Below are 13,408 nucleotides of genomic sequence, written 5' to 3'. Positions count from 1 at the left end.
GAGAATCTTGTTTCTTATGGTCTGAGAGTCCTTTAGGTGCCGTTTGGCAAACTCCAAGCGGGCTGTCATGTGCCTTTTAATGGCTTCCATCTGGCCACTACCATAAAGGCCTGATTGGTGGAGTGCTGCAGAGATGGTTGTCCTTCTGGAAGGTTCTTCAATCTCCACAGAAGAACTCTGGAGCTCTGTCAGAGTGACCATCGGGTTCTTGGTCACTTACCTGACCAAGGCCCTTCTCCCCCGATTGCTCAGTTTGGCCAGGCGGCAAGCTCTAGAAAGTGTCTTGGTGGTTCCCAAACTTCTTCCATTTAAGAATGATGGAGGCCACTGTTGTTGCCATACCAGGCAGTGATGCAACCAGAGGATGCTCTCGGTGGTGCAGCTGTAGAACCTTTTGAGGATCTGAGGACCACTGCCAAATCTTTTCAGTCTCCTGAGGCGGAATTGGTTTTGTCGTGCCCTCTTCTGACTGTCTTGGTGTGCTTGGACCATGTTAGTTTGTTGGTGATATGGACACCAAGGAACTTGAAGCTCTCAACCTGCTCCACTACAGCCCCGTCGATGAGAATGCGGGTGTGCTCGGTCCTCCTTTTCCTGTAGTCCACAATCATCTCCTTTGTCTTGATCATGTTGAGGGAGAAGTTGTTGTCCTGGCACCACACAGCCAGGTCTCTGACCTCCTCCCTATAGGCTGTCTCATGCCACTGTTGTGTCATCGGCAAACTTAATGATGGTATTGGAGTCGTGTCTGGCTGTGCAGTCATGAGTGAAAAGGGAGTACAGGAGGGGACTGAGCACGCACCCCTGAGGGGCCCCCGTGTTGAAGATCAGCGTGGCGGATGTGTTGTTACCTACCCGTACCACCTGGGGGCGGCCCGTCAGGAAGTCCAGGATCCAGTTGCAGAGGGAGGTGTTTAGTCCCAGGGTAATTAGCTTAGTGATGAGCTTTGAGGGCACTATGATGTTGAACGCTGAGCTGTATTCCATGAACAGCACTCTCACATAGGTGTTCCTTTTGTCCAGGTGGGAAAGGGCAGTGTGGAGTGCAATAGAGATTGCATCATCTGTGGATCTGTTTGGGCGGTTTGCAAATTGGAGTGGGTCTAGGGTTTCTGGGATAATGGTGCTGATGTGAGCCATGACCAGCCTTTCAAAGCACTTCATGGCTACAGACGTGAGTGCTTCAGGTTGGTAGTTATTTAGGCAGGTTATCTTAGTGTTCTTAGGCACAGGGACTATGGTGGTCAGCTTGTAACATGTTGGTATTAGACTCAGACGCAAAACATTCCTGTAGCTTAGCATCTCTTGGGGACCTTCAATGCTGCATACATTCTTTGGTACCATCTGTGGCTCGACACAATCCTGTCTCGGAGCTCTACAGACAATTCCTTTGACCTCATGGCTTGGTTTTTGCTCTGACATGCACTTTCAACTGTGGGACCTTATATAGACAAGTGTGTGCCTTTCCAAATCATGTCCAATCAATTGATTTTACCACAGGTGGACTCCAATCACATTGTAGAAACATCTCAAAGATGATCAATGGAAACAGGATGCACCTGAACTCAATTACAAGTCTCATAGCAAAGGATCTGAATACTTATGTAAATACAGTATCAGTTTTATTTCAATACATTTCCACAAAAAAAACTGTTTTTGCTTTGTCATTATGGGGTAGCGTGTAGATTGAGGAACATTATTTAATACATTTTTGGATAAGGGCTGTAACATAAAATGTGGAAAAAGTCAAGGGGTCTGAATACTTTCCAAATGCACTTTGTCGGAGTCATATCTGTATAATGTTAGATTAGCCTAGAAGCTATTTTGGCTAGGGCACCCTGTAGCGTGGCTGAATGCATTAGATCAAGCACACAGATCCAAGCTTACAACAACAAATTACAAATGACATCTCTTGATGATGCAGTTGACTTTGTAGTATGCGTATCATACCTCTAATCACAGCAGTGTTCTGGTCCCTACAGTGTGTAACAAATCGCACCCTATTCCCTATATAGTGCACTACTTTTGACCACAGCACTAGTCAAAAGAAGACCACTATAGAGAATAGGGTGCCATTTGAGAGACAATATGGGACTCAATGACAGTCTGCACAAAGCCTTCTCAGGTAGAGCTGATGCTGGGAATGAACCAGGACAACCTAGAGACTTGGGTTGAAAACGTCTTTAATGGTTCCAACAAACAGCAGAACAAAGCCCATGGCTCTGTCCCAATACTTCAGTGATGCACCCTTCCTTCCATGTTTCCTTAAGGTCAGTGATGGGGTAGGTGAAAGCAAAGTTAGCACATTATTTCCACCAATCCAGATTCGTGAATACTTCAGAAAAGGAAGGACGGATGCATTTCTAAAGTATTTCAACAGGGCCCAATATATTTACATAAGGTTGAGTTGACATCATTTGGGGTGATTTAGGGGGAAAGTGAGGATTACACTCCACAAATCACCAGAAATGATGGGGACATCATCGAGATCTCCATCTCTACGTAGCTCTATTACCTTAATGTGTATTCATAATGTCATCAAACCAAATCGCACAGGGAACACCAAGGTATAGATGTAAGTGTATTTAGTAATAAATCAAGGACCACACGACGTATCCAATTGGTCTACTGTTAGATGCTTCATTGCCTCTAGGATGACGTGTTCCAACATCTACACTACCACACCACTTAGAATGCATATATTTTGTGTGGGTTCTACTTGAGAAACCTGAGTAGAATGGCTGGCAGTTCTAGAACCTTCTAGAACACTGCAGGTCTACTATAGATCAGACAGACCACAATCGATACAAGACACTTCAAAAACCCTCAGTTGTGAGAAAACACAATGAAAGGCTGGGATTCAATCTGATCGCGCTTTGTTGACAATGCGCCATTTAAAGGACAACTTCGGATTGAGCCGATATATGCAGTGTCCACTGTTAAAACGGTCTCCACAAAAACGGGAATATTGCCTTTAAGGTGCATTGTCGACAAAGCGCCATCGGGGTTGAGTCCATCCACATTTCTCTCGCTCTTTCTCCCTCTGCTCCTCTTATTAACGGTCTGGTCGTTGGAGGCAGAAGACTTTGGCCTGGTGGTCTCCAGAGGCAGTGACCGCCATAGAGGCTTCTCTGTGAGAGAGGAGGAGAGAGAGTCAGATGAGAATAGGAGCCTTTCTGAATACAAGCCCATAAAAGTAAGTAGAATACAAGATTGGTGTTGGTGTGTGTACCTGTTAAGTGTGAAGTCGAGGATCTCCGCCTGGTGGCCACGGTACTCTGACACCATGGTTCCCGAGCGGGCATCCCACAGCCTCACTGCCCCGTCCAGACTACAGGTGGACACCACAGAGGATGACTCCTCCCACTGCAGTTTAACAATGCCAGCCTGACACACACACAGTCGGTTATAGAGCATATAACAAGGCATTTGAAAATAGCAGAGCAACACGTCTCTACAATCCATGATCAGAGGATTATTGTGGGTTTGGTTGTGAGTTGGGAGCCTGTTGGATGGCTGGTTTCTTACCTGGTGCTGACACTTGTGTCTGAGGACCTGTGAGGAGAGGTCATAGATAGCCAGGGTCCCATGCAGATACGCCACCGCTATCAGAGGCAACCTGGACAACAGAGAACACGGCATCATTCAAAACATGGCAACTGTTACACACCGTATGCCATGTAGTTCATTTAAGGTTAACTTGTGATTCTGGTCTTATGTTAAAAACATGAAGTCTTACACATTGCAGAACCCCACTGACTCCACCGAGTTGGTCTCCTCAGCATCCTCCTGAGAGGCTTTGGCTTTGCCCCCGTCCACAGAGAACACACCCAACACCTACACACCCCATTAGATACATTCCAGTTATACAGCATATACCAACTGATAAGTAGCAGGACAGCACATCTCAAAACCCACACCGTGTTAGGTCCCTTGAACACGACAGAACATTTTCTTGTGAATAATGCATGTCAATCTCCCCATGTCATCACGTCATCTGTCCCACCATGTAAAAAAGTACTGTTTTCATTCCCACTATCCTCTGTACGTGGTCTCTACCGTAGCTCCAGTAGTTACGTGTGATGGTCTATCAGCATAGCTCCAGTAGTTACGTGGTATCTACCGTAGCTCCAGTAGTTACCAAGTGGCGTGGTCTACCGTAGCTCCTGTAGTTACGTGGTCTCTACCGAAGCTCCAGTAGTTACGTGGCAGTAGCTCCAGTAGTTACGTGGTCTCTACCGTAGCTCCAGTAGTTACGTGGTCTCTACCGTAGCTCCAGTAGTTACGTGGTTCTACCGTAGCTCCAGTAGTTACGTGGTCTCTACCGCAGCTCCAGTAGTTACGTGGTCTCTACCGTAGCTCCAGCAGTTACGTGGTCTCTACCGTAGCTCCAGCAGTTACGTGGTCTCTACCGTAGCTCCAGTAGTTAGCTGTGGTCTCTACCGTAGCTCCAGTAGTTACGTGGTCTCTACCGTAGCTCCAGTAGTTCTGACCGTAGCTTCAGTAGTTACGTGGTCTCTACCGTAGCTCCAGTAGTTATGTGGTCTCTACCGTAGCTCCAGCAGTTACATGGTCTCTACCGTAGCTCCAGTAGTTACGTGGTCTCTACCGTAGCTCCAGTAGTTATGTGGTCTCTACCGTAGCTCCAGCAGTTACGTGGTCTCTACCGTAGCTCCAGTAGTTATGTGGTCTCTATCCTACAGTAGTTACAGTTGAAGTTGAAGAAGTTTACATACACCTTAGCCAAATACATTTAAACTCAGTTTCACACAATTCCTAACACTTAACTGGTAAAACTTCCCCAACTTAGGTCAGTTAGGATCACCACTTTATTTTAAGAACGTGAAATGTCAGAATAATAGTAGGGAGAATGATTTATTTCAGCTTTTATTTCTTTCATCACATTCCCAGTAGGTCAGAAGTTAACATGCACTCAATTAGTATTTGGTAGCATTGTCTTTAAATTGTTTAACTTGGGTCAAACATGTCAGGCAGCCTTCAACAAGCTTCCCACAATAAGTTGGGTGAATTTTGCCCATTCCTCCTGACAGAGCTGGTGTAACTCAGTCAGGTTTGTAGGCCTTCTTGCTCACACATGCTTTTTCAGTTCTGCCCATAAAATGTTCTATAGGATTGAGGTCAGGGCTTTGTGATGGCCACTCCAATACCTTGACTTTGTTGTCCTTAAGCCATTTTGCCACAACTTTGGAAGTATGCTTGGGGTCATTGTCCATTTGGAAGACCCATTTGCAACCAAGCTTTAACTTCCTGACTGATGTCTTGAGATGTTGCTTCAATATATATATATGCTTCCACATCATTTTCCTGCCTCATGATGCCATCTATTTTGTGAAGTGCAGCAGTCCCTCCTGCAGCAAAGCACTTAGTGTACGTATACTTCTGACACACTGGAATTGTGATACAGTAAATTATAAGTGAAATAATCTGTCTGTAAACAATTGTTGGAAAAATTACTTGTGTCATGCGCAAAGTAGATATCCTAACCGACTTGCCAAAACTATAATTTGTTAATTTAATCTCTTAGAGCTACCCCCTACTTTTTTCAATTTCCGCCTGAAGACATACCCATACTCAGGCCCAGAACCAAGGATATGCATATTCTTGGTATCATTTGAAAAAAAACACTCTGAAGTTTGTGTAAATGTGAAGAAAATACAAGGAAATAAACATATGTTTTCTGTTTTTATTGTTGCTGCATCATCTTTCAACTGAACAAGAACATCCAAACATACAGATAGGATGCTGGGGGTGGTTTGAATGAAGAACATAAGATGGCAACAGTATTTGAAAAAAGTTTCAGAAAGATATCTTCAGGAATGAGTGGCCTACATGACATTGAGCATGTAGTCATCCAGGTGTCCCACACAAGTTGCCCAAATATACCCAAGTGGCCGAATTGGTACAGTGATACATTTTGAAGTAAATGACTATATACAAAACACTCAAATGCAATTCTAACACCCCCCCCCCACAAAAACAAGACATTTTGAAAAAATGTAAAATAACATGGGTAACTATTTACACACATTCAATGTATAATGTACAATATTGTGAAGACCCTCAGCCCTCTACAAAATATTGTTCTTTTGATGTAATGCCCAATAGCAGTCTCTTTCTGCTGTAAAGCAGAGGGTTACTGAACAGGTGGTGCAGGTGATGGGGCATTTCCTGTGACACAGAACACGACGTCTCCCTACTGTGCCCTTTTTGCCCCGAGGCACATTCATGTCTGCAGAGATTAATCTGGGCAGGTGAACACTACTGGTTGGAGCAGAAGGGACAGAGGTAGAGGGGACAGAGGTAGAAGGGACTGAGGTAGAGGGGACAGAAGGTGCTGCAGTGGACTTGCTGTAGCTAGCAAGCTCCTGGATGAGCAGCTCCCTGAAGGCTAGCTGTGAGATGGGGGGCTGTCCACAGCTCTTAGCCATTTCCGTCTGGAGGATGAAGGGATTCACCACAGCAACGTCAATGAAATGTTAGAAAAATGTCTTGTACCATTTCATTGCCTTGTGGAGAACATTGTAGTAGCCAATCAGTGCATCTGACAGGTCCACACCCCCCATGCTCTTGTTGTAGTCCTTGATGGCTGCAGGAATGGAGACATTTTTTGTGGTCCATGCCCCAGTAGCACCCTTCACACGCCTGACGACGTGACCTCAACTGAAGGACTTGTGGATACTGGAGCACATGACCACCTCTCTGGTGTCCATCCACTTCCAAACAGCAGGCCATCTTCACGGATCCATCGCATGGTACCCCGCTCCGCCCGCTTAGGCATGTCGTTCACCTTTGTCTTTGGAAAGCCCACTCTGTTGGTCCGAATGGTGCCGCAAGCCCACACATCCCGCTTCCTCAGGTCTGCAAACAGGGTAGGGCTTGTGTAGAAGTTGTCCACAAAAGGTTTGTAGCCCTTCCCCAGCAGTTGAAAATCTAATAACTCCATTACAGAGTCATAGCTAAGTCCCTTATTGGTCGCAAAACTGCTCTTCCCCTCAAACAAAAAAATTGCACGTATATGCACACACAGAATCAGCCAAAACAAACAGCTTGTAACCCCATTTAGTTGGTTTGTTACGCATGTATTGTTTTAGGCCAATTCTGGCCTTTGAAGCTACCATCCTCTCATCGTAGGAAACGTTCTGGGCAGGCTGAAAATAGGTTTTGCAAGCCTCAACGATGCTGGGGTAGAGAGGTTTTATTTTGCACAGCCTATCAAACCTTGCTGTGCCTCTCATCTTCTCATTGTCCTCATCAACTTCTGGGTCACTGATATAAAGCGCCCGTGAGATTGTCAGAAACCTTTTGCCTGATATGACCGTGGAGAGGAAAGGCAGTTGATACAGGGGAGCCGTTTTCCAGTAGTCTTTCAGGGTTTTTAGCTTCACAAGACCCATGTACATGACCATTGACATGAAACAAAAAAGATCTGACATGGAAATGGGCTTCCATCCCTCTTTCTTGCCTGCTTGCTTCTTAGCACCATACTTATTTGTGTTCGACACCAGGGAATCAACAACTGCCGAGGTGAAAAACGGCTGAAAAAGTTGCATGGGGCTGTACTTAGAGGTCATGTCCAGCTGAGGTCCCGATGGAGGTGTAGGCAACACATCCCTCTCCAGCACAGAGTGCCAACGACCCTCCTCCTCTCTGATTGCAGGTTTCGCTCTTCCCCACCTCCGCTTCTTTGTCACAGAATTCCCACCTGGCAGGGCGGGGGTAGGTGTGGAGCCGGAGACAGCAGGGGTCCGGCTAGATGGTCCAGCTCCTGTGGGGGATGGGCACCTTGGCAGTGGGGGCTCCAAATCAGAATCGGAGGGACTGTGAAATAAGGACACAGAAACACAGATTATATTAGAGTAGGAAACGTAAATCACTAAGGTGAGGTTCTGTTCCGTTCCATGTTTAGATAAAATACATATAATATTTACAGACACACAAACACCCAAAATGTAGAGCCATATGGCGCCACAACAAACATTTCATTACTGAATTTATATATGTCAAATATTTCAAACAACAGCATGAGAATTACTTACCAATCGAGAATGGCATCTTCACCATACAGAAACAGGTCCTCAAACTGGGAGTCCAAACTTGACATACAATCCGATAGATCTTCTTGTAATTCTGTGTCACTTTCTCTATCAATCTCGTCAATAATATCATGTAGATCTGTATACCTGGACTTTGCCTTTGATTTTCCAGATTTACTCGCCATAATTCCTTCAATAAAATAGCGGAAAATGATCTTGACTCAATACTGCTTCGCGCAAACAAAGTGGCTCCTTCGGGTAGAAATTCCAATGGCAAATGGCTGTGTTACGCTCGAATTCCGTTCAAAAGCTGGTCTTCCCGGATATAAACATTAGATATTGCCGTTTACCTCAGCCCATTGGCTATCTACCAAGCGAGATTTCAAGACAATCAGTGGTGATTGGGCAGAAATACAGTCATTCAAAGAAGCACTGGTGATATCATTGGCACGCAATGAGGTCATTGTTTGCTGTGTTCAAATCAGTTCCTTTCGATCAATACGGCCGTAAAAAGAACCATCTCCTATGGTTGTGTTACTAACAGAGGATTACAATGAAACCAACCATGACTAGATAAACATAAATGTAGTGTGAGTAATTGCATCGAATGTCTCGTTGAAAGTTGAAGGATATGGAATTCATGACACAAGCCGTTTACAAAATGTGTCGTTTTATGCTATAGAAATTGATTTAATCGAACAAAACAACCATTTATTGTGAAGATTGAAGATCTTCTTTTGGCAATACAAAAGGTCCAAAGGTAATTGATTATTTTAGTGCTATTTCTGGCTTTTTGTGACGCTAATGCTTGGTTGGAAAATGCTAGTAATACTTGTGTGTGTGATGCGCTGTCGTCAGATTATCGGAAGGATTGCTAAGATGTTAAGCTTTTAAATGATGTTAGATACATGTATTTACAAGAACGTTTAATATTACGAATTGTGTATTTAGTATCTTTACGCTATGCTATTTCACCGGATGTTAGCCTATGAGGGACGCTAACATCCCACATAGGCTAAAGAGGTTAACAAGAAATTTGTGGAGTGGTTGAAAAAAAAGAGTTTCCATGACTCCAACCTAAGTGTATGTAAACTTCCGACTTCAACTGTACTTGTCCGCTCTCCTACAGTAGTTACGTGTCCTCTCTCCTACAGTAGTTACGTGTCTCTCACCTACAGTAGTTACGTGTCCTCTCTCCTACAGTAGTTACGTGTCCTCTCTCCTACAGTAGTTACGTGTCCTCTCACCTACAGTAGTTACGTGTCCTCTCTCCTACAGTAGTTACGTGTCCTCTCTCCTACAGTAGTTACGTGTCCTCTCTCCTACAGTAGTTACGTGTCCTCTCTCCTACAGTAGTTACGTGTCCTCTCTCCTACAGTAGTTACGTGTCCTCTCTCCTACAGTAGTTACGTGTCCTCTCTCCTACAGTAGTTACGTGTCCTCTCTCCTACAGTATGTACTGTGTTCTCTATAATACAGTATGTGATGTGTTCTCTATAATACAGTATGTATGTGTTCTCTATAATACAGTATGTGATGTGTTCTCTATAATACAGTATGTGATGTGTTCTCTATAATACAGTATGTATGTGTTCTCTATAATACAGTATGTATGTGTTCTCTATAATACAGTATGTGATGTGTTCTCTATAATACAGTATGTGATGTGTTCTCTATAATACAGTATGTATGTGTTCTCTATAATACAGTATGTTTGTGTTCTCTATAATACAGTATGTATGTGGTCTCTATAATACAGTAGTTATATGTTCTCTATAATACAGTATGTATGTGTTCTCTATAATACAGTAGTTATGTGTTCTCTATAATACAGTAGTTATGTGTTCTCTATAATACAGTAGTTATGTGTTCTCTATAATACAGTAGTTATGTGTTCTCTATAATACAGTATACAGTGCATGTGTTCTCTATAATACAGTATGCATGTGTTCTCTATAATACAGTATGTATGTGGTCTCTATAATACAGTATGTATGTGTTCTCTATAATACAGTAGTTATATGTTCTCTATAATACAGTATGTATGTGTTCTCTATAATACAGTAGTTATGTATTCTCTATAATACAGTAGTTATGTGTTCTCTATAATACAGTAGGTATGTGTTCTCTATAAAACAGTAGTTGTGTTCTCTATAATACAGTAGTTATATGTTCTCTATAATACAGTATGTATGTGTTCTCTATAATACAGTAGTTATGTATTCTCTATAATACAGTAGTGCCCACTGCCCACCTTGCCAGTGGCAGTGTTGATGAGCTTGGCACGGCCGTCCACAGAGCCCGTCAGCACCAGAGAGCCGTCCTTGTTACAGGCCAGGCACGTCAGCGCCCCCTGGTGTCCATCATGACCTGAGGTGGCCAGAGAAGCGAGGAGACAGTTGAGTGGGGATAGAAGTTGTTCCTTACCGCTGGTCCAGTGGCAGTTATTATTGTTTTATCCTCAGAAAAGTCAAGATTAGGATTTGGTCATCTGCTCTAGATATAAAGTAAGCTATGTACACTAATAAACACATTCCACACTGATTTTCATAAGGTATTCCACACCTATTCCCAGTGACCATGACACACATCCTGCCGTCTGGCAGTAGTGAGGATTGTCACATACTCTGTTCAGGCATGCGACAACTTGGCCAAACTCACCTTTAATCACATGGGTGGCATTTCCCTGCTTGAGGTCCCAAAGTCGTACGTTGCCATCTTCATAGCCCACCACAGCTCTCTTCCCTGTGGAGAAAAGACAAAGTTGTTACATGTTCAACCTGGCAGCACAGATCATGGTAGAGTGTTCTGTGCTGAATTGTCCTTTACGCTTGGCTGGGGAGACAGTCTCACCGTCTGGCAGGACCTTTCCACTGGTCGAGTGGCAGCCAGGGCCCTGCAGGGTCTTACAGTCACCCCCTGGGATCTTCCACATCCAAACGTTACCGTCCGCCATGCCCGCCAGCAGCACCGGGGCGCAGGGGTGCCACTCCATCCACTAACACACACACACACTTCAGATGCCAAAACTTGATTTAACTACCTAGCTTAATCAGGCTGAATCAGGTGTGGCAGTGTGTTCCTGCTGGTCTACAATAAATATGCGCACCCTGTTTCGGGCCGGGCTGCGTTCTCCCTCACCTCCAGGTCTCCCACCTCGAAGGACCACACCTCCTGCTTGGTCTCCACCTTCCAGACCTTGATCAGCCCGCTCATGTCCCCTGTGGCCACCAGGGAAGAATCATGGCTGAATAAAACACTTGTCACGGAGTCCTTATGGCCTACGGTTGTGGAAAAAGAAGGACTGGGGTTAAATATTGGGAGCAACACAAATATCTGTTTATTCTGAGCTCAACTATCCTGTAGCATAAAGAAATGTCCTATTGGGATGTCAAAGCTAAATTAAAAGCACAACAACTAATTGATAACAGCTTGGAGAGTATGGAGACTCACCTGTACATTCAAACAGCACTTCCCCGTCACTCACTCTCCAGACATAGGCCTTGTCATCCTCTCCTCCTGTCACAGCCAAGCTGTTTGTGGCTGGGTCCAGACTCACACAGAACACGGAGCCTGGAAAACACAAGTCAATGTAACAACAGAAAGAAAAAAAAAGAGACCCATACATGTCCCTGGCCTATCCAATAGCTTCCACCCTGTCTCCTTCCCTTCAATACATGAAATGACTGTAAAGTCATCCACCCTTTACAGTCAAATCCTATCCACATAGTGGTGGCGGTGATGGACAAGATAGTGAGATGGACCTACTGCCGGCAACTGCCACTGAGTTGTGAAGAGACTGAAGAAAAGCACTAGTCAGGTGATATAGTTAGCTAGCTAGTACCCGTGTGTTTGGAAAAGGTGAGTTCGCTGTCATCTTGCTCCTTTTCCTGCTCCATCTCGTCGTCGGTATCCCAGTCTCCCTGTTCATCGTCTCCGTCCTCAGTCTCTCCGACGTCCACGTCCTCGAACTCATCCGCCAAATCATCTGTCCATCAAAGAGTGAGGTATTACTGTACTTGACACATGTACCTCTCTTAATTTTATACCACGACATTAACTCATAGAAGGTCTAACCAAGACAATGCCACCAGCGTCCAAGAGACAACTTATTTTGCTCAATCACTGCCAGTCCATGTAGCAAGTCCTCATAGAGTTATAAGGGCATGAACTAAACTACACCCCATGAAGCATCTGATTCTGACCAACTAACGTTATCTAGCTAGGCATGCAACCATCATTACCTGGGTTTTTCTCTGTTTCGTTAAGGTCGATGACTTCTATAATCTCTTCATCCCCGTGGAATTGTACCGAATTTTCGTCCGAGTAATCCATGATCGCTAGCTAGATGTTACCAAGGTGGCTAACTTAAATTAGCTGCCTAATTTGGGAGCTGAAAAGTTTGCTAACGCGACAAATGTTGAAAACAGGTTAAGAAAATATGTTAAGTCAATCACAGAAACCGCCAAAGATTGTTATTTCTTGGTGCTGACCGAAGAACAAATACGAGCTATAGAGAAAAACATCTAAATAGTGTCCCCATGTTTTTTCCACATGTGTGAAAGTCTCCGGAAGTCTCTGGCACTCCGTTATTACGTCAATAAAACATTTGATACGATTGGTGTTTCACCCTGAATCTTGACACGCCCCCTTCATAGTATCAACCAATCCATGCCAAAGTGGGCGGGACTTCTTCAACGTGACTACTTCATCGGAGAGTAATATCCAAATCCAATTTTGATAAACTTCCATATCTACTGGGTGAAATTCCACAGTGTGCCATCACAGTAGCAAGATTTGTGACTTGTTGCCACAAGAAAAGGGCAACCAGTGAAGAACAAACACCATTGTAAATACAACCCATATTTATGCTTATTTATTTTCCCTTGTGTACTTTAACTATTTGTACATTGTTACAACACTGTATATATATATAATAGGACATTTGTAATGTCTTTATTGTTTTGAAACTTCTGTATGTGTAATGTTTACTGTTAATTTTTATTGTTTATTTCACTTTTGTATATAATCTACCTCACTTGCTTTGGCAATGTTGACACATGTTTCCCATGCTAATAAAGCCCCTTGAATTGAATATCCTTGTTCACTAGATGGCACAAAAACACCATTATCATCATGCTGGCTTTCATCCTTCCTCTCTTCTGATATAGCGTTTCCCAACTCCGGTCCTCGAGTACCTCCAACAGCACACATTTTTGATGTAGCGCCGGGGGAAAAAAGCACCTGATTCAACTTGTCAAGGGCTTGATGATTAGTTGGCAAGTATAATCAATCGGCTGCGCTTGTCCTGGTACAACAAACATGTGTACTGTTGTGGTACTCAGGACCGGAGT

The 13,408-nt window shown here is 44.0% G+C and overlaps 1 protein-coding gene across 1 annotated transcript; it reads right to left on the bottom strand.

Annotated features, from left to right (window-relative positions):
- Window positions 1–2,166: 2,166 nt before the first annotated feature.
- LOC112266329 (angio-associated migratory cell protein-like) lies at window positions 2,167–12,637 on the bottom strand. Its single transcript, XM_042296711.1, has 11 exons — window positions 12,299–12,637; window positions 11,899–12,042; window positions 11,508–11,627; window positions 11,196–11,335; window positions 10,908–11,052; window positions 10,716–10,799; window positions 10,309–10,424; window positions 3,740–3,837; window positions 3,529–3,619; window positions 3,233–3,387; window positions 2,167–3,131 (listed from the first exon to the last, which is right to left on the bottom strand). The coding sequence occupies exons 1-11, from the start codon at window positions 12,387–12,389 to the stop codon at window positions 3,056–3,058; spliced, it is 1,260 nt and encodes a 419-aa protein (XP_042152645.1). The 5' UTR covers window positions 12,390–12,637; the 3' UTR covers window positions 2,167–3,055.
- Window positions 12,638–13,408: the final 771 nt, after the last annotated feature.

Source organism: Oncorhynchus tshawytscha, linkage group LG14 (genome assembly GCF_018296145.1).
Source record: "Oncorhynchus tshawytscha isolate Ot180627B linkage group LG14, Otsh_v2.0, whole genome shotgun sequence".
Classification (NCBI taxonomy): domain Eukaryota; kingdom Metazoa; phylum Chordata; class Actinopteri; order Salmoniformes; family Salmonidae; genus Oncorhynchus; species Oncorhynchus tshawytscha.
This window is presented reverse-complemented; position numbering and strand designations above follow the sequence as displayed.